Source organism: Glandiceps talaboti, chromosome 12, assembly GCF_964340395.1.
Source record: "Glandiceps talaboti chromosome 12, keGlaTala1.1, whole genome shotgun sequence".
In the NCBI taxonomy this organism is placed as follows: Eukaryota; Metazoa; Hemichordata; class Enteropneusta; family Spengelidae; genus Glandiceps; species Glandiceps talaboti.
In genome coordinates, this window is record NC_135560.1 from 21,201,901 (window position 1) to 21,222,069 (window position 20,169).

At 35.4% G+C, this 20,169-nt stretch overlaps 2 protein-coding genes across 2 annotated transcripts in view; one reads left to right on the forward strand and one right to left on the reverse strand.

The window, feature by feature from the left end:
* Positions 1-746: 746 nt before the first annotated feature.
* LOC144443102 (uncharacterized) lies at positions 747-12,216 on the reverse strand. The gene is made up of 13 exons (XM_078132475.1): positions 12,147-12,216; positions 10,867-10,926; positions 9,451-10,196; positions 8,694-8,756; positions 7,809-8,050; positions 7,271-7,352; positions 6,672-6,875; positions 5,820-5,914; positions 4,972-5,188; positions 4,519-4,590; positions 3,899-3,997; positions 3,150-3,459; positions 747-1,915 (listed from the first exon to the last, which is right to left on the reverse strand). The coding sequence occupies exons 1-13, from the start codon at positions 12,214-12,216 to the stop codon at positions 747-749; spliced, it is 3,429 nt and encodes a 1,142-aa protein (XP_077988601.1).
* A 179-nt stretch (positions 12,217-12,395) lies between these two features.
* LOC144443733 (endophilin-A3-like) overlaps positions 12,396-20,169 on the forward strand; it is a 33,720-nt gene continuing 25,946 nt past the window's right edge. The window contains exon 1 of the mRNA XM_078133274.1: positions 12,396-12,597. Coding sequence (XP_077989400.1) covers positions 12,553-12,597 — 45 coding nt within the window. The 5' untranslated portion in view covers positions 12,396-12,552. The remainder of the gene's footprint in view (positions 12,598-20,169) is intronic.

Genomic DNA, 20,169 nt, shown 5'->3' on the forward strand with positions numbered 1-20,169 from the left:
CTTTTTTTTTAATGTCTAAATGAGATTTCATATCTCATGTAAGGATAGTTTCCCAGAAACACTCAGTATTCAACATAAATTTAGCTGACTGGACAAGTTTTTTTTTTTTTCAATATCTGGACTTTAGGAGCTGTGAGCACAATAGATTTCAGAAAGGAATTCAATAACAATTCAAAGCAAAAAACAGAGAAACCACTCCTACTCTTTCTCAAAACACCTTTGCTATAATCAATAACATAAAAGTTATATCTAAACTATTTCCTATGGAATTTCCACATTTTGTGTTCTTTAAACCTATACCTAATATAAATAAATTGTAATTTTTTACCAGGCAGATAGAAAAGATAAGACCATGGTGGCAATATGCAATATTGGTCAATTTAAGTTAACATTTGGTTTTAGCCTAAAAACTGTCAGTACACAAAGTACAAGTTTTTTAAGTATGGATATATTAGGGTAGTAGTTAGTAGTGTAAAAACCCAGGTGAATACACTATGTGATCGGCTGCATGAAACAAGTACTTCAAAAGTAAATACAATTCATCACGACTGCTATTGTTTCTATAGTACTAGTAAATATATCTAGTGCACAATGGGAGGTGTATTTGTAGTCATTTTTCTGTATTGTTCTGGTATTTGATAACTCATTATATAATGGTGGAAACTTGGTGTACCTGGCTTGTGCATTAGTTACTTAAAATCCATAAAGGGAAAGTATTATGTTACATTAGATTTATTATTTGTATTTCAGTCTGTTTGCATTGGTTGGATGTCTTCATCAAGGGTTATACTGATATGATCTGTAGCTTTGGATGATTCTCCTATACTTTCCTGTGTAGCTATGTGTATACTTGAAGTAGATACCGATTCAACAGTTGGTTTCGAAACTGGAGGTGATTTGACGGCAAACATGTTGTCACTAGGGGGTTTAATGGGTTTAACTGAGATCAAATTACCAGGTTTAAACATTGATAGTAATGTCTGTTGTCCATGTTGGCTCTTCATTGGAGTAGAATTCTCTTGTTTAGTTGATGATGGTGGAGACGTCGCCGTTTTATTTTCTTGTTTCGTTAAAGTTGGCGGAGGAGTTGCTGTTTTATCTGCTAGTTTGGTGTAGGAAGTTGGTGGAGGAGTTGCCGCGTTACTTTCTGTAGATGTCGGTAAAGTGTTTCCACATTCCATAATAACACAATCATCACTATCGCTATCACTATCAGCTGTGTATCCATCAACTTCAGTACTCTGTGGACCACAAACTTTAGATGGTGTCTTGATTGGGGCTGATTTTGGTGTCTGGTTTTGGAAAGCCGCTAAGATCGGTTTGACAGGAGTACATGTTGTTGTTACAATACTGTCAGTCTTCAAGGATTTGGCTTTCTCAAATAGGGCTGCTGGTGATACAGGTCTGGTGAACTGCGTAATACTGGGTGTCGCTCTTTCACTTATTTTTCCAACATCTGTATCTTTATTTGTGGCTTCACTCACAGTTTTTGTTGTTTTGGAAATATAAGCCCATTGATTTGGGACAGGGAGATCACTCATTTTGTATTCCTCTAGTATCTGTTGATGTACATACCAACAGGTTTTCTTGAATGCTGACCGTTTTTCTCTGACTGCAATGGCATTGATTTTGAGATCAACCTGTCGTTTTGAAATGACATATTCCCCACTATCTTCAATGAGAGGTGTAGTAGGTCTGCTACCAGTTACTGACGTATTTGATCTGTTGCCTGTACTGTTTTCTTGTAAGTCGCCTTGAGGTTCAGCTTTATTTGGACTATTACTTGTCTTTGTTGTATCAGTTTCTGCACCGACTGGCTTGTTCAATTTCTGTTTCCAGAATTCACGGAATTCTTTTATGAGTGTTTTGATTCCACTGATGTTACCATGGACTAAACGGATCAAATCCGGCAAGGCTATAAGTAAAAAACAACAACACATTTACAATTATTTGTTAAAGCGAATACTAAATACACTTGTTCTCAACTACTTTTGGAGCACATTCATTTTCTTTTGGCATGAATGTCTGTCTTTTTATCTATTGTAAAGAATATGGGGAGATGAAATATGGAAATCTTAAATAGTAAACTAATGCCCTATCATTTACATACTGCATGTATCAACATCTGTAATCACACAAAAGAATTAGGTACATTTTGTATTTACAGCAGTAGTTTGATGTTTCAATATAAGGTATTCTGGGTTAGTCTATAGTCAGTGAGGTTCCTCACACCAACCACACTCAAAATGCACGAGTTTCCCTATCGTCAAATTTAGAAATCCCTATTGCTTATGATGTTTTTTGTTTGAAATTGAGTGGTTTTGCACTTCTCCGTGCCTACTAATATGTGATTGGATAACGGTAGTCAAGCTCTTCCAACTATACCTTAGCGTATATTTAAAGGGGAATGCCACTCCAGGAGAGAAAGGTATTTTCATAAACTTTGGGTTTTGGAGTCATTTCATCATTAACATCACATAAATATCTTGCCATTGCCAAGAAACACCTTACTAACACATTTTTCTACCGTCATTGTTCTTGCAGTGGTCCAGTTTTACCTCATGGGTATCAACATACATTCATATGTATTAGGTGAACTATGAATATTCATGACTTATCTGAAGGTAATAAACGTTTATGTTCACTGTTCATCTGATACAAATGCTTGTGTCTGCTGATACCCATGAAACAACAATGGACCACTGCAAGAACAATGCATGCAAGTGTACTGAGTCCTGCTGGCTGCTCCGATTCACTGGTATGGGCACGTTGTTATGCACCTTTTACCCCTTTATGTTACCAGGGTTCCCCAACTTTAGCAAAAACACTGTGTATATAGATGGCATTTTTCAACCATGTGAGGTGAAAACCCAGATGGTAGATGGCAGGACAAACTAATGACAAGATTTGAAACGCTTGGCACCTTCTGTAGGAAAATTTGCAAAGCATCTTTGAGAGTACATGACAGTGATATTGCAAAGAAAAAGGAAACCAAGATACTGGAAAGGGGGAAATATGGCAAAGTATCATAGTTCTGGATACATTTTGATAGAAAGATTTGCATAGATTTTCCCTAAATTACCTCCCTAAGAAAAAACTGTCCACACAGTGAGAACAGATTCAGAAACTATTACTTCTGGCCAACTTACCTTCCAATGGCACAGGTTTCTTAATACTAGAATTACTTCTCTGTGGTATTGTGTCACCTGAGTTGCCATCTAGACAACCATCCTCTGGGTTTTTCACTGTAAAACTTGTTGCTATGGGAACCGATACAAAGGACATGACTCTGTATTTCTGCAAGGTTTTCATCATCACTGTCTGTTTGTCAGTAAGTTCATCACCAGCCCATACACATCCTAAGACTGATGGCTGCATGGGTTGACACTGACGTTTTAATTCAGCTTCCCAGGCCTGTGCTTTGGCAGATCTTTTAGCTTTGAAAGAATCTAAGTCCTCCTGTTGAAGGGAAAAGTGATTCACATCATAATTACTATCACATGAAATAACTTGGACTGATAAAGCTCATCTTTATATTTCACTTTGTAGAGGTGTGTCACTGTCCTGGGGCTAAATCTAACACTCCATTTTAGACAAATTTGAGTACAAAAATACATACTCCATTTTAGACTACTAATCTTGTGAGACCTGATCGCATTATGGGATGGATTTGCCATGAATACAAGAGATGATTGACTGGGGTCTGATGTGAAATAAAATACTCGAATATATTGTTTAAAATTTTTGGGTAGGATTGGTACCATTTTAGATCATGGCTAGATGAACCAATTCTAGACCAACACCACTGTTGGTCATACACTATGTCATGGTATAACTTTGACTATGAAGTTCAATGTCAGTAATACACTATGTAATGGCTTTGACTATGAGTACATACTTCTTGTTCACATCCCTCATCTTCTGATAAATATCCATGTGGAACAAAGAATCCATCTTCATCACTATCTGAGTCAGACTCATTATTCTCATCCTCACCCTGCAAATAAAACATCATAAAAAAAAAAAATCACAATTTTTGACATGACACGTCACACGTTTAAAAAATTCGAAAATGAAATCTGGAGCTCTTTCCACCATGAACTGATTTTCAAGTTTTTTGTTTTGTTTTTTATTATTGAAAACCATCTATTCTGAGTTTTACAGCTAGTTTAGAATTGCATTCTCAGCAACTAGTTCAAATAGTTTCTTCTGCTAGTTTGTGTTTGATGATGAAATACTTAGGAAGTCTCAAAATTCTTTAAACACGTGTTATCAACTTTATCATATACAACAATCGCCATTTATGTAGCATTTTTAGCTACCCTTTGATCTATTCTGGGGTGCCCCTTGAATGATGTGTCCTCTGAAAATGGCTGTAAAATAGGTAATTAGAAAGTTGCTTTTTTTGGGTTCCACTGTAGTTACTAATTTCTGGAGTGTGTCTACCAGATGATGAGTTAGCTGAGAATGGTTGTTATGTTGATTGACTATAATTTAAAAAGATAAAGATGTCTATACCTCAGAGTTAGATAAACTCTCTCCTGGTTCTTCCCATTCTTCATCGCTATCAAACTCATAATCTACCATATCCTGTTGAAAAAAAAATGTATTGTGTATTATAGATATCGATTTTAAGCTGCTCATGTGGCAACAGGAACATTTTTTTTGAAACTATGTGTTTAGATATGACATATTGAAAAAAAATCAAAACCAAATTACTGAGCGAACGGATATCGATGAGTGCACCACTTGCCATATTTGGGCAAAGTCTACCAGGGCGTGATACAGAAAATTATTGTGTGGGTTCAATACTTGTGCTCTCCATTTAATTAGATAGCAGAGATATTGGGTGTATGATAATTATAAGTTACAATCTAGGTCATAGCCTCATCGAAGTCAGTTTCATTGGTATTGTTTTTCTGTCAATATCACATCAATTTCATAATTTCAAATATTGTTTTGTAATCTCACCTCATCTTTGCGATATGGGTTCCTTGCGTTGACCTTGAGTGATTTCTTCATACATGTCCCCCAATAAGCTGGTCTGTAATTTTCATGGAATTGTAGAAGTTTGGCTCTCCCTTTGAAGTCATTCTCATTTGATTTCTTACTCTTCTTTGGTGCTGGTACGTCAGATTCTTCTTCCAAGATTTCTATGTCATTTGCTTGCATACATTCTGCATTGTCACTGTAATAGTATCAAAATAAGAATGGTACATATATAACATTCAAAACTAGAATTTTATTTTATGTTTCATCCACTTTGTCTTTTCTCTATTCCTCTATTTTTTCTGTTACATTGTAAGTAGTGTCCTTGACACACATTTGTATTCAAGCTAGGGAGTTGGGGTTAGGCTTACTTGGGGTAGGAATAGGACTAGACCCCCTAACATAAGACTGATTTGTATTATGTCATAAGTGGCCATTGTGGTATACTTGCTCACTTACAATTGTAAAATATTGTAAATAAAATCTTGCTCTTTTGCTTACAACAGTGAGGAATGGTAGGCACACTCGCTTTGTTGATTGTCAAAATTGCAATAAGGGGCAGGGGATGTTTTTTGAGCCTGAACAAAGTAATTATGTTTGCAACAGATCAATATAGCATGATTTTACGCTCTGCTTACAGATAACAAGTGTAAAATTCCGGCATGGCAAGTCATCAACACATAACTGCCATATCACTAAAACCAAAGAGTGTACAGATCAAAAATAAAGATGTGAACATTCAAATAATGCATTTTATATTCATTCATGACTTCTTTTCAAATTCATCTTCAAGATCATCATCTGAAGAGCAGCAATATATGACAACTCACCTTGATTGTTTTTCAGGTTGCATGGTAGTTTTACCAGTTTTGCCTGGTTGAATCTTTCCACTGCGTAGCTCTGTGATGTACAATGTCTTTGCATCCTGAAAGTAAAAACAAAATAAAGAATCAGTACTTTAGATTACACACAACTTTCTAACTCAGTGGTGTTCTCCAACAATTGCCTTTCATGTCAATTCTGCATGACATGAATGTAATGATACCTACCCACTATGCACATGACCCAAAATGTTCATTATCTTGGTTGATCAAATGACTTACATACCATGATACGTAATAACAAGCAGTTCAAAATTTTTAGCACTGAGCTTTCTATCTGTCTTAATGATCCTCATCAGAATGACAAATTCCATAACTACAGCTGACCATTAGGTGACGTTATTGTTATTACACTATGCACAAGTTTGACCTAATGCCAAATCTGCTTGTCATTCTGAGTATTCTCTCTTTCTATAATGAAAATCTAGCTCCAAAAACTTCATTTTATGCAAAATGGTATAAAATTGGCCATAAAATTGAAGAGCGTCCCTTCCTGGTTTCTAAGTGGCAACTACAGGTGTTACTAGTCTGACTTTGAGTCCTCTTGTGAGGAAATTCTTAGATGAGCAGTACTAACTGGTACTATTAGTAATGAACTCAAAGACATGCTACAAACTATCAGTCACAGTATGGACCTAAAAGTGTGCAATTTAAAAAGGCCTCTGCAGACATCCACAGAGGAAACAGCTTCACCCTTTTAAGCACTTATTCATACACCAATCAAACTATCAAGCCCTACTTGTAGTACAGCAGGTAAAACAAGACACAAATTTTGATTTTGTTGTGGTGGACCCTGATTACCTGAGTGTCGAGGTATTGATCCAGGTTGTATATTAATTCATCTATGGACTTCTCTACACGGTATTTGGGAGCTAACACCATGTCTTGCTGGATCTGAAATGGCATAAATGGACCCCTAATTGTTTCTTCCTTTCCTTTGCCATTTGATTCCACTTTCTTGAAGAACCCCTTGAACACATTCTGCTGCTTCTCTTGTTTCTTTTGCTAAAGAAAATACACCAACAAAAAGAAGAAAAAGATATTGAGCTCCCTGCGTAGTTTATCCATCCCTGTAGCAAAGCATTGTTTTAAACTTGTTTTGATTACATTTCGAAGCCAATTAATTAGCTAGGTTAAAATGGAAGGTTGTGGCCCAGACTCCACAGGAAGAAGACACCACGTCTTGCTAACAGTAATGAAAATTTATGTATGAGAGATATTTAGAGCCAAATCTATCCAATTTAGCATTCTTCCTCCTACCAAGAGAAATGGATGACATGCAGGCATTTGTCAAGAATATTTTCTGGTTGACTACAGGAAAATATTGTGCAAGTATATGTAAAGGAACATAACTCTTTGTCATATTTAAGTAGAGTATTCAGTATTCTCTCTCATCTTACCTTCTCTTCTTCAACTTTCCGTTTTTCATCTTCAAGTTTCTTTTTCTCCTCATCCTTCTTTTTTTTCTCTTCATTCTTTGCTCTGAAATAAAAGAAAAGTTTACAGACTTCTGACAAACCCAATCTTTTAAATAAATAGCCTTCCCTAAGTAGCTTCAATCAACACAAGTAGTACCAGAATTCACTCAGATGATGATGCAATGCCCAACATGTCCAGTTCTGTTGTGAAACATTGGGCAATATGACACTATCCCATCCCTTGCTTGTACTTAGTATACAATGACTCTGACCACACCCAGGCACTTTAGCACGTTGCTTCTCTTGAATGAACTGCACTCCCTTCGATAAGGAAAGCTATCAATATCTTTCAATTGTGCTGGAATAGTTGGGTGGCAGTCAAGCTCTCTCAAAACACAGCTAACTATTCAAGTGTGAGTCAGGGACCTGACTACATGCAAGTTAGAAGTGAAAGACATCTATTCTTTTGCCACATAAAAAATTAATCAGCAGCTAATAAAATAGATGAAACCTTCCTTACTCTATCAGCTCCATCTTCTGTTTCTTTTCCTCCTCTTTTAGTCGTAACTTTTCCAGTCTCTCCTTCTCTTCCTTTTCTTTCTTCTCTCTTTTTTCTTGTTCTTTCTTTTGCTTCTCTTCTTCTTTCTGCTTTCTTTGCTCCTCACGCTCCTTTTCCTTCTCGGCCTTTGCTTCCTCTTTTTGACGCAGTTTTTCAGCTTTTTCCTTCTCTTTCTGTGTTTGTTTTTCTCGTTTTTCTTTTTCCTAAGATGACAAAACAGTGGAGATATTTTTTGTGTCAATGTAGTAAATACAGCTATTACAATATCAAGTTCTCCATTTACAAAGGATATTACAATCAGTTTGTGTACCTGCTTGTTTTGTGAAGATATAACAACACAAGTAACATGACTCATGGCACAAAATGATGTCTATGTAACACATGACACAAGGCACAAAATGATGACGTACTGTGTAACACATGACACGACACAAAACGACGTCTATGTAACACATGACACACGACACAAAACGAAGTCTCGTTCTTGTAAGCTCTGCTTCATATCTTTAATATGAAAATCAAACCAATAAATGAATCTTGCTAGGAACTTTTTATGTTGCAATGACACCAACTTTTTACAGCAATAGCAGTGTTCTCATTGTTTGAATTATTGAGGGAAACCCACTACACTGTACTGGCTTTAGGAGAAATCTGACTGGTGTATAACAAGGATGCGTAAGTTGTTGGCCATATGTTATACTCTTTCCTTTCCAAACACATTCAGATATCATCTACATGTACATGTTCCTCCATTTGTGTCTTGCCTTATATTTACAAAATGTTGCCTTTGCTGTTTCAAAAGATGAATGTATTAATCAACACATGTGGCTATCTTTACATACTTACCCTTTCTTCTCGTTTCTTTGCCCTCTCAGCTTCTTTTGCTAAGGTCTTAGCTGATTTGGGAGTCTGTCAGTTGCGAGTAATTGAATGAGAAAATTATTGTATAGTTGATATGAAATATTCACAAAATTAACAAGTCCAACAGCACAAGTTATCTAGTCCTCCAAGAATCAATTGCAGTAGCTCTGAATTTGACACCTGACAAGTTTTCACTGATTTTATGTTAAAAACTTGCAAACAAGTCAAAAGTTTTAGGTTACAATAGTGGAATTGAAGTTTATACAAATGAAAACTCCATAACCAGATCAAAATAATATCAATGTCCACATTATCTTGTCTTCGATAACATTTTTTCAGGGATAGTGAAGAACCAGTCCCCACAATCACAAATTATGTACCCTACCCTATGTCACCCATATTTTGGATAATAGCAAGGACCAACCTGCCAAGGAAGTAACGGACGGACAGGCCTTATCAAGTAGAACAACCTTCTTGATCATTGTTTGCTATGGTGCTACATGTAGGTAAGCATGTTATCCAATATTTCGTTTGCAGTACAGTTCAGAATTACAGATCAAGTAATACATTCTTTATTATCAGCTGACCGTTTTCAATAAATGGAAGATGATTACAATTAAAAACTAACGTGGAATACTTGATTTCTTGGGGAACAATTTTCACTGAAAACAAGTTAGCTTGAGAATAACACCTACAATGAATTTTGGAGCTCAAATATTGCAAAACAGACTTGTGTACTGACCTTTTTCAGCAAACCTGTCTTTTGGTTTGGTGTTACCACAGATGTACCCTGGTTTTCCTGACTTTTCTCTGGGCTTTGTGTTGTCTCTAATGACACTGAGCTGTCCTGATCTGAATTCTCTTCTGAATCTCCTTCAATGCTTGTGTCACCATCTTCATCCGAGTGTTGTCTTGCTCTCCTAACTACAGCCTCAATAGCATCATCATAGTTACTAGAGACAACGTCAACACTTTTAGCTTTCATTTTTTCATCACCAGACTTACTGATTAATTCCTGAGACTGTGGGAGACATTTTGCCATTCCTGTAGTACTGGCATTTGTCTTTGAACTAGTTTCAGAATTAGAGATTGCTGTGTTATTGCCATCATCTGTAAGATCAATCAAATCAGCTTCTGATGTGCTGACCAGAGGTTGCTGTGCCTTTTGTACAAAGTAATCTAGAGTAATCTTTTTTGACTTGTTAGTTATATTACAAGACAGTTCTGCTGCACTGAGTGCCCTATCAGTCTCTGAACTTGAAGACACTTCATTCTCACCATAATCTGCATCCTTCTGGTACTTGAAGGCTGCTAGTTTTGCATTAAAAGTACTTTTCTCTGCAACAATACAAACTGAGGAATCTTTACTGATCTTTGGAGTTTTTGGAGACTGACATATTTTTTCATTTTCTGACAGTTTTCTTTTCTTGCTTTGTTGATTTGTTGGCAAAGGAGAACTTGCATCTAGTGGTTTGAAAGGAAGGCGTGCTGAAAGAACGAGAATATGTCATGTCAGTTGGTAGTATTCAATTCAAACTTTTTTTACTATAATAATAGTATATTGGCAGGATACCTTTACGCCCTGACTAAATACCTTCTCATATGCCTCATCTTATTATTAGACAAGGTACATGCAATGCTTCATGCAATTACAATGTAGTTGCAGTAACGACAAGTCCACATCACCCATCGAAAATAATGACAGAAGTTTGATGTGCAGTAAATGCTGCACTTCTGCTGTGTTGAATCTTATTCAAAATAACAGCAATTCAATGCATGTCTTGTGCAGTTATGACAACCGCAAAAGTATGGCAGCAACGACCAGATTGTGCACATTTATCCTTAGTTCTGTGTATCTACAACAATGTTGTACAGTCCACCATATGATTTGACCCCTTGTCATATGCCAGTAGACCCCTGTAAGTTGTTCATTTTTGTATTAAGTTCGATAGATTACACTCAACGTCTATTCCGCATCTTATTTAATATTGTATGTGTCGACTTCACTGCAATAAGATTAAGCACATGAGAAGTTCAGTGTTCATTCTGGGCCTCAGCTGTGGAAAACCTTAATAATAAATTTGGAGGGAAAGCACTTTCAACAAGCAATGTCATTTTCATCATACATGTATTAGTTTTATTCCAGGATGCTCCTTACCTTGTTTCATTCTTTTCAGGGGAGGTGAACACAGTTTGTCAATAACACACTTTGTGTCATCTGAAAGCAAAAAAAAATGAGTTACGAGTTAGAATCCACTGGACTTGGAGATGTACATGATAGACCCCAAAACAACACATTACAAATATAATGTAGAATAGATAAAAGTGTTATCAGCAGAGATATCCTTGGACTAGGCAAGATGGAGATTTTATCTCTACCTTGTCGAATAATTTGGCTCCTGGCCAAAAACAAAGGTCTACATCACACAAAATTGATTGAAGTGGTAATTCCTGAGTGAAAGCACTTTATAATACGTTGTAAAAGTTGAACCTTGTTATCCTGATTTCATATTGTATCCCTCCATCTATTTTTCGTAAGATAGTTTTAAAAAACCCACAATATTGTAGGATAAGGAATAATTGGTAGTGAGGAATGGGTCAAGTTAAAGATGACATGCCACAGTGCATGAGTCTATGACATACAATCTTTGGATTCTGAGGCCCATTACTTAAGAATGCTAACATTTTCCCTCGCTTTTCTTTAGAATCACACAGGTACATTGACCTTGGACAATTCTAATAATAGTAATGTTTGCAATTATTTAGGAGTATTAACGTAGTACATAAATATTATGACTCGTTAGAACACCTAGCAAATGAAATCGCAGGAAATACTGCTAAAAGTTCCAACTATTACGCGGAAAATGTGACTTTAAATGAAAGTAGAATTTGTGAAAGACGAGAATATTGACACAAGCTGTGCTTCATTCAACTATGTTAGTATGTATGTAAATGATGCCTACACATCGACATTGCCACATTTTCTAATCTTGTAAAGTCTTTTCATAAAATCAAACAGCATATTTCGGTTAGATAGGGTCTGTGTAAAGTACGATTTTTGTTCACTTACATTTCTTCGGTTGTCCCTCCCGAATGACGCGTTACTCTAAGAAATCATTTTGACTACAGAACAGACACATGATGTGGAAAACACTCGTGTTTACAATAAAAATTGAGTGGATCCAAATGACAAAAATGAATATGTGAGCCAATTGCGCCACTACTGAGAAGTATAATCGAATTGCAACAAATATAGTGTGAATGATGGTAGAGTAGGTGTTGCTAATTCGGAACAAATCATCATACACGCAACCTGCTTATCCCATGTCACCGGTATCCATTTAGTACGGGTGTACAACCTTTCTGGATCGGGACTGTGGACGTAAGTTTGGGTCACAAGCACGTACGTACATTTTCGTAAGAAACATAAGTACATACCCATGGAAATCGGTCCACTGGCTATATTTGTAACGTCCATCTTATCATCTTCAACTATATCCCCGAGCATCGTTGAGAGTTAAGGCAAACGAAGTAAAAGTAAGAAAGAAATCAGAACTGATAGAAGACAGGCTACAGACAAATACCGCAATTTCGAAGTCGGCGGGAAAGCCTCTTTACAATACTTGTGATTGGTCAACCAATTCACATGACATTATGGTAATTTTCCTATTCCCGTTTCTCTCGGAAATCTCGCAACCAGCGATATGTTAGTTACGTCACAGATTGTGTGGATCTATGTGATTCAGGGACATTTGACGACAAATTTGTAGGGTTCGGGTGCAACGAACACATTAGAAAATATTTGTACATTGATATTGGTAATTATTTACTACACGCCAACAAGATGTCGTTCGCAGGGTTGAAGAAGCAGATAAATAAAGCGAATCAGGTGAGTTTTCTACAACATATCGGGACGCCGGATGCACTGTTGATTGAGAACTACACACACACACCACGGGAAGTGTCCGCCCTTCGAGAAACCCATAACCATGTACTCTTCTGGAGTGCCAAATTCACACCTCATGTGTAAAACGTTTGTTTATCACATCCCCGTGTTTTGTTTTAACATCATTCATTGTCACCTCGACCGTTAAAACGCCTACACAATGATGGACAACGTTACACATGCCTTCCCTGTAAATTTGTGACGGTTGATGTAGGAAGTGGTAATGACCGGTGTTTAGTGGGTTTTGTTGTTTGTTTTTTTACTACAAAATACATTTTGATTTCCATTTTAGACTTTAGAGCTCAGTTGATTTCGAATCTAAGATAAATTGTAAAGTGTGTTTCCCACGATTCAGGAAGTTTCTACTTCTTTGCAGTCCCCTCTCCCCATGTCACCAAAACAGATATCACGACGTACAACGACATGTGTAGTCTAGAACGTCGCAATTTCTAACACGTGAGATTTCACTTCTATACTACAGTTAGATCTGTGATTTTCACGAGTTTGACTTTGTAAAGATTTTAAGACACACCATTGATGTGATATTTTGATGGTAGAGTCAAGGACCTCGTATTTATTCATTGAAAAAAAGGATGTCATACGTCACACCATGGCCATTGTAGTATCACGACCAGGTTGTGTACGTGATTACAAGTTAGGAATAATTCATTTCCCCCTATAACTTGATAACTTAAGAATGAAGGAAGGGAGAAAAGTGTGTTAAATATTGGATGAAAAATATACAAGGCATTGTAATAGAATATGTGTACACCATATAATATTAATAATGAAGAAATACATGAATATATCAAATTTATAGATAACCAGACTGGCAATGTACATAGCATATCCTGTGGGCATGACCTCAGGATGAAGAAGAAATAGGAAATACCCACGGAAAGCACTTTTACCATCAACAGATATTTATCATAAAAGAACTTACAGGTGGATATTCTTGAAAGAAACAACATTGTGTTTACAGTTTGTAAATTCATGAACAACATAACTGTCCAGTTCAGGAAGATACATGTGAGACCATTTAGAAACTTCGACATGAATAAAACAAATGCATGACATGAATATTTTGGTCTAGACTACAGCTAAACTAACATTGTGTAATTACAACAATATCCAGTCATTTGCTTGGCTTGTTGATGCTGACCCTGACCCACATAAAAGTTTGTGAGTTTGTCCACTTGTAAGCAAATTATTTTGTTGTTGTATAAAGTATGAGTCATTGGTGGTTTTAACCACTGCCATCGCCAAAGCAATCCTATGGTTCTATAAAATGTGGTCATCACTGGGAAATCATTCTAACAAATCAAACATTATTATAAACAACAAGGCAATGTTTCTACTTAAATTTTCTGCCTGTTTAGGTGTACAGGCTTTGTCAAACTTTCTGTCCCATGATGTACTGTCTACCTATTGTTGTAACTCTCTAAGTACAACTGTTACATGTAAGTTAACAAGAAGACAGATAGAATGAATGTATGACCAAAAAGAACATTGACATGTGACAGATGCAACCCTTGACAAATGCTGGTACTGTCAAACAGTTTAAAACAAATACCTATAGACCGAGAAAAACATTGTGTAAAAATAGACCACTCTTTTCATAGAGGATTGTATCTTGGATAATGCTTCTAATTATGTGATTATACTTGACAATGTGCCTTTGAATATTTCAATGAGTCTATGTTTGTGCACAACAGAGGGACATGTAGGTTAGGGAGTATGTGTTTCAGTATGTTTCTGTATTCACATCAACAACTTCTCTTTCTGCACATGCCTGGTTGTTTTTGCCATTGTCAAATTACTTGTGTTGGCAGAGATTCAGAGAAACAATGGTTTATGTCATCCACTGTACTCTGATAGGACTAAAAAAACACCCCCTCAAACAATGTAATACTCAAATGTGATATTTGATTCCTGTCACCTCATACCGAGTACAGTTGTGTTGAAAATTTATATTATAAACTGGACATGTGTCAAAGATATAGAGTCAAACCATGGCAGCATACACATGATACAGTGTCTACATGTTTGTAATTAGATGCTGTTTCAGAGTTGGGAATGTCAAATAAAAGTGTACAGATTCTTTATGGTTTTTTGACCATAAATTGGAGGGGATTCCCCTATTAAACAACCCTTGGTTCAAGTTTTGTTGATGACAACTCAATTTGAGTTTGAATTGATAGTGCAGTTTATAGTTGATGAGAATACAATTACAATTATGTGTAAATTAGCTGGTAAAGAATTAGTGTTTAGATCCCAAACATCTCTTATCTATAACATTTATTTAGAATGGGAACATCCTATATTGTCATACACATACTCAAGTTCTGGTTGTAGTAATGTGTACATATTAATATATTACTTCAATATTTGTCATTCTAGAGTTCACCATAGGAACCATATGTAATCGTATCCTAGTCTATGCCACCAACAAAGGGTCCCTGCAATGTTCACACACAGACATTACAGAAAATAAATTCTGTACTTGAACTCTTATGTTGTAAAAAGATGCATTTAAAAAAAAAAATTGACACGTTGTGTAGGCAGTGTATGGACCATGTTTAAATTTAAAATATAGGTTACATGTATCAATATTAGAGCATTGTCAAGAAATGATGATGTATGCATACTTGTGTCACTAAAACTATGCACTTTGTTTGCAATTGTTTTGGAGTGTCTGTCTATTTTACATGTGTGTAAATGATCAAAAGGGTAAAACATAATCAGTGTTCATCTGTAACCTGTTAGAATGACAAAGCCTAAAGCTAGTACACCTGTCATAACCTGCTGAAAGTCTGTACCAACCATTCAGCAACATATCACTGTCAAAATTCTTGTCAGCATTACATTTTATTCTATAATGTTGTCTTTCTGCTGGAATACCGTGCGACATTTATTAATATCATTGCCAGCTGGTGACCTTCATGTGACCTTTCACAATCAATAAGCTGATCATGTGATTGGCTATCATGACTTCTATTTATATACAGGCAAGGAATTCATTCATGACTTTCAGTTGGAAACACCATGTGGTATATAGAAACTAATTATAGGTATTTACTACTACTATTTTAATAAATGTTATTATGGTCAACAAAATCAGGTACTTTAAGATATTTTTAGTATACATGTACATTGTAATCAGAGTGTTCAGAGTACATATTTAGATATCTGCATATATTTTATCACCATACATATGTCCTCTGTACATACAGTATTATATATATATATATATATATATATATATATATATATATATATATATATATATATATATATATATATATATATATATATATATATATATATATTATGTCTGTGTCTCACCCTTGATACACTGACAAGCTGTTGTGTGTATTACTATAAGCAAGTTGTATATTCCTTTAAAGTTGTAAAAAACTACAGAGTGACATAAACATATGCAATGCACATGTAGATATTTTGTATGCCAAGTCATAGCATATATCTTGTATTGAAAGCAACAGAATGAACATGGGGTGCAATGAGAGGTCATGAAACCATAGGAAGTATTTGTAGGGGTTACACATTTGACACTATTATTTATGGTATCGTTGAAATATTTGAGTAAACTGTTTAAAAACATAAAAAGGAACCAATATTCAAAATGTGGTATTGTACACAAAACACATGCATCTGATTTGTTAGAAACAGACAGTAGGGTTATGACTCCATCATCGTTTCTGTCAGCTAGCAATCAGCACAGGTGCCATAGAAGATGAAAGATCACTCATGTTATTCCTTAATGTGTTCTCCAAGTGCTTGAAAGAGAGACAGGTCAGGTTTGGTGACTTGGAAATGGTACCCTAAGGAGACACACATGCACAGGCATGTAATTGACCCAAATTTGTGGTTTAGTTCCTTAATCCTAGATTAGGTAATATTTTTTGAGGTTTTTAGGGTCTCAGAGTGTAAAAAAATGTAGTAGTTATAGATACTTGAAAGTAAGAGAAACACAGTATGAAAGTGAAGCTCCTGTAAGTATGGACTCAGGATGGTGACTTCAGACTGTGGTTGTAAAAGAATAACAAAACACAGTTGAAACGATAATGAATTCTGATAGTGTAATTATGATTATGAATAAGATATTTATGGAAATTACAAATATTATATATATTAGTGTAGATCACCTCAAGTAGAATCAAATGCTTTGAATTCATTGTTAATTAAACAAGAGTTACATGTACTTCAAATTTGTACTTATACATGGGCTTTCTTAAATTTATTCAGTGTTTTATTTAAGGGCGGTAAGTAGGTAAAATCTACCGGGGTTCCCACATCATTTTACCGGGGTTCCCCACCTAAACTATGATACATTGCAAGGGAAGCACTACCAGTTTTACCTCTTTCCCCCTTTCTGTTACCGGGGTTCCCAAACCTTAGCAAAAACACTGTTATTTCATGATATATACCGGTATGTGAATTTCATTATTTATCAACAATTTATAATTAATCAGCATTGTTGCCTTTCATTTCAAATATGCAATTAATGTGTAAACAACATCCAATGTATTAAAAGAAGTGTTGGATGTATCTTTTGAAAAGGACCCATAAATAATTTGTCTGTTTACAAAATGTATGTAATGTTATTGTGGTCTTGTGAATTAATGAAATAGATATCAGCTCCAGTACAATGGCTGCCTATCTTAATTCTTATTATGGCAGTGAATTCATATTATACAGTAAATGTCCTGGTTCCACGAGGTTAGACATTCATCTTTAAAAGACTGTGTTTTGTGTTTGTCTAATATTATAGTAATATGTGGCCAATAATAAGAGTTGCTATAATTTAGTGTTTAAACATGGAAATTAACAGTGTTGATTTGGAGACATGTAAAACAACAGAAACACCACAACAAACACCATACACTGAACTGTAAAAGTTACTGGTACATTTAGTGTCACAATAAGGGCATGGCAAACAGCACAGTTACAGTAATAAATACTACACACTCTACTCATACATGTAGCGAACTAAATGCATATGATGATAACACTATCTTCCTTTTTGGACATACAGATTAATCTAACACACAGATCTACCATCAGTATCCAATTTCATGTGTAACTTCATTTATGTTGTCAGTTTCAATAGCATTTCACCCTTTGAGATTCAAGGAAATACATTGTAAATTTGAAATGACATGTACATTAAACTTTGTATCCAAGAAATGCTACTTAGTGAGTGTACATGTACTTGTACTTGTACTACCATTTACAAATTACAGGCTGTGTTTAGGGTATCTTCCAGATATTGTGGGTAATGTTTTTCGTCATTTGATACCCACCCTTATGTATCTGATAGCCAAGTAGGAAGTTACAGTGTTGCCATTTCTTATCATGTGACATTTGGAAGGCACATTAAGGGTGATGTGTTAGTAATCTATGAATTAATTTGTATCTAATGTGTGACTATCAAATTGTGTAAAATTTGTAAATTGAAATCATTAATTTTTAAAAAATTGAAAAATTAAATACATTTTTACATGTAAATTGTAATACTATTGTGCAATTTTATTTGAAACTCTGAAAGGAAAAAAATACTGTAACCTTATTATCCATGCAGTGCATTTGAAATGAACATACAATACATGAATATACATGTATTTGAAAGATACGTATGGCTTAGGCTTACTCAACCATACATATACTTTAGTCAGCCATACTTCTATTCTTTGTAGTTTGGTGCGTTATTGTTATTTTTTGATTAATTTAAAACAGGGCGTATATAAGAGAGGTCCAGATGATTTGAGAGGTTACGGGCTAAGATTAGGATCAGGTTGGGGGAATGGGATACAAAATGAACTGAAAATAATGAGAACACGTGTACAAAGAAAGATGATACATGTGGGGAAAGTTGTCTGATAATAATGTATTTAAAGATTAATAGCTCAGTTCTTGTAGTTAAATTTATAGTAGCCTGATAAAACTATGAATATGTCGTATGTTAGATGATACCAAGGTACAAGTAGAGTGAAAGTGGTCACATTACATATAACAGCACCTGCACATTGCAAGATAATTTGTGGTTCTATCTTGTTGAAAGTGGTCAGTTATGACTACTGGTACATGTACAATGTAAGATAATGGCAAAGGTCTTTCAGTAGTAGCCACATTACAATTTCAGAGGAAGGAAGAAAGTTGATGAGCATGACCTTTGACCTTCAGATCCTCCCTTTCCCATTCCCTATACAGTGGGCGTGTGTGAGACAATATCCAAACCAAGACACTTTAAGTCCAATTTTCAGGATAGCATACATGTAGATAGACACCAAGTGACATTCCTTTTTGTCAGCAATGCACGCAGTGACAATCTGTAGTTCCATGAGATATATAGTTCTATGAGATATATAATATAGACTGGATGTTGGAACATACATGTAGACTGGATGTTGGAACAGTGGAAATATGAGCCCTGACCCCAACCTGAAGTGACTGATTCAGACTGACTTGATTCAATTAAGTCTGTTCAAAATCGGTTTCTTTTTCTGTGAGATAACTAAGCAATGGATTTGAATAAATTGAACCGGTTCTGAACTGATTTACAATCGATTTAATATGTGGACAGGGCTATTAACAAATATGTAGATTTATAATAGAAATTGAAGTCATAAAACTAATGTTAAAAGACTTTTTGTGATCGTTATCACTTGTGTGGTGTAATATCCAAACAAACTTTCTGCATTGTCATAATGCATACTACTTACAGTATTCCCCAATATTTTTCTTCCTTCAGCCAAGAAAAATACAATTAACATTAGGGGCCTTGTGACTACAAGTTGCTAGTTATTTAGTATGAGTATTTTCCAGCTAAATGAAGAAAAGTGTTGGGGAATTTCAATACTTCAAAAGTGATTTATGAAAAATGGGCAAAACTGGGGATTTGGAACATTTTTACTCATTATTGGAACACCACAGAACCGATGATGTCAACAAGGGATGTTGTGACAAAGAATGACCAGGGTATATAACCCATTTTTCTGTTTAAAGTCAATATCTTAGCTTGTGCATGGTATAATATACCATATTTACATGTATCTTAGAGAAACCGAATCTGAAAGTCAGATGGCAGGCACTATTTAAACAGTGGTGTCAATAAAAGTAGAAATATTGGTATCCATTCTGTGGCTCAAAACATGTAAACAGAGGCATGCATGGAAATATGGGGAAATTTTGCAATCTTGTTTGTTTCCAACTCTAGTACATACATGTACTACTAGTCTGTGTCTATGTCTATGTCTGTGTCTGTCTTTGTCAGTGTCTATGTCTGTGTCTGTGTCTGTGTCTGTGGACTGAGTCACAGTGTGTATATGTATGTAGGTATGGTTGTTTCTGGTAGATTTTGTCTATACTACACAATGTACTTGGTCAAAAAGGGAAGTGAAATTTCAAGTCATAGAATCATGTAAATTAACAATTTATGTTAGATTACATTGTAATTTGTATATAAATTTATCTACATATCACAAATTGGACCAT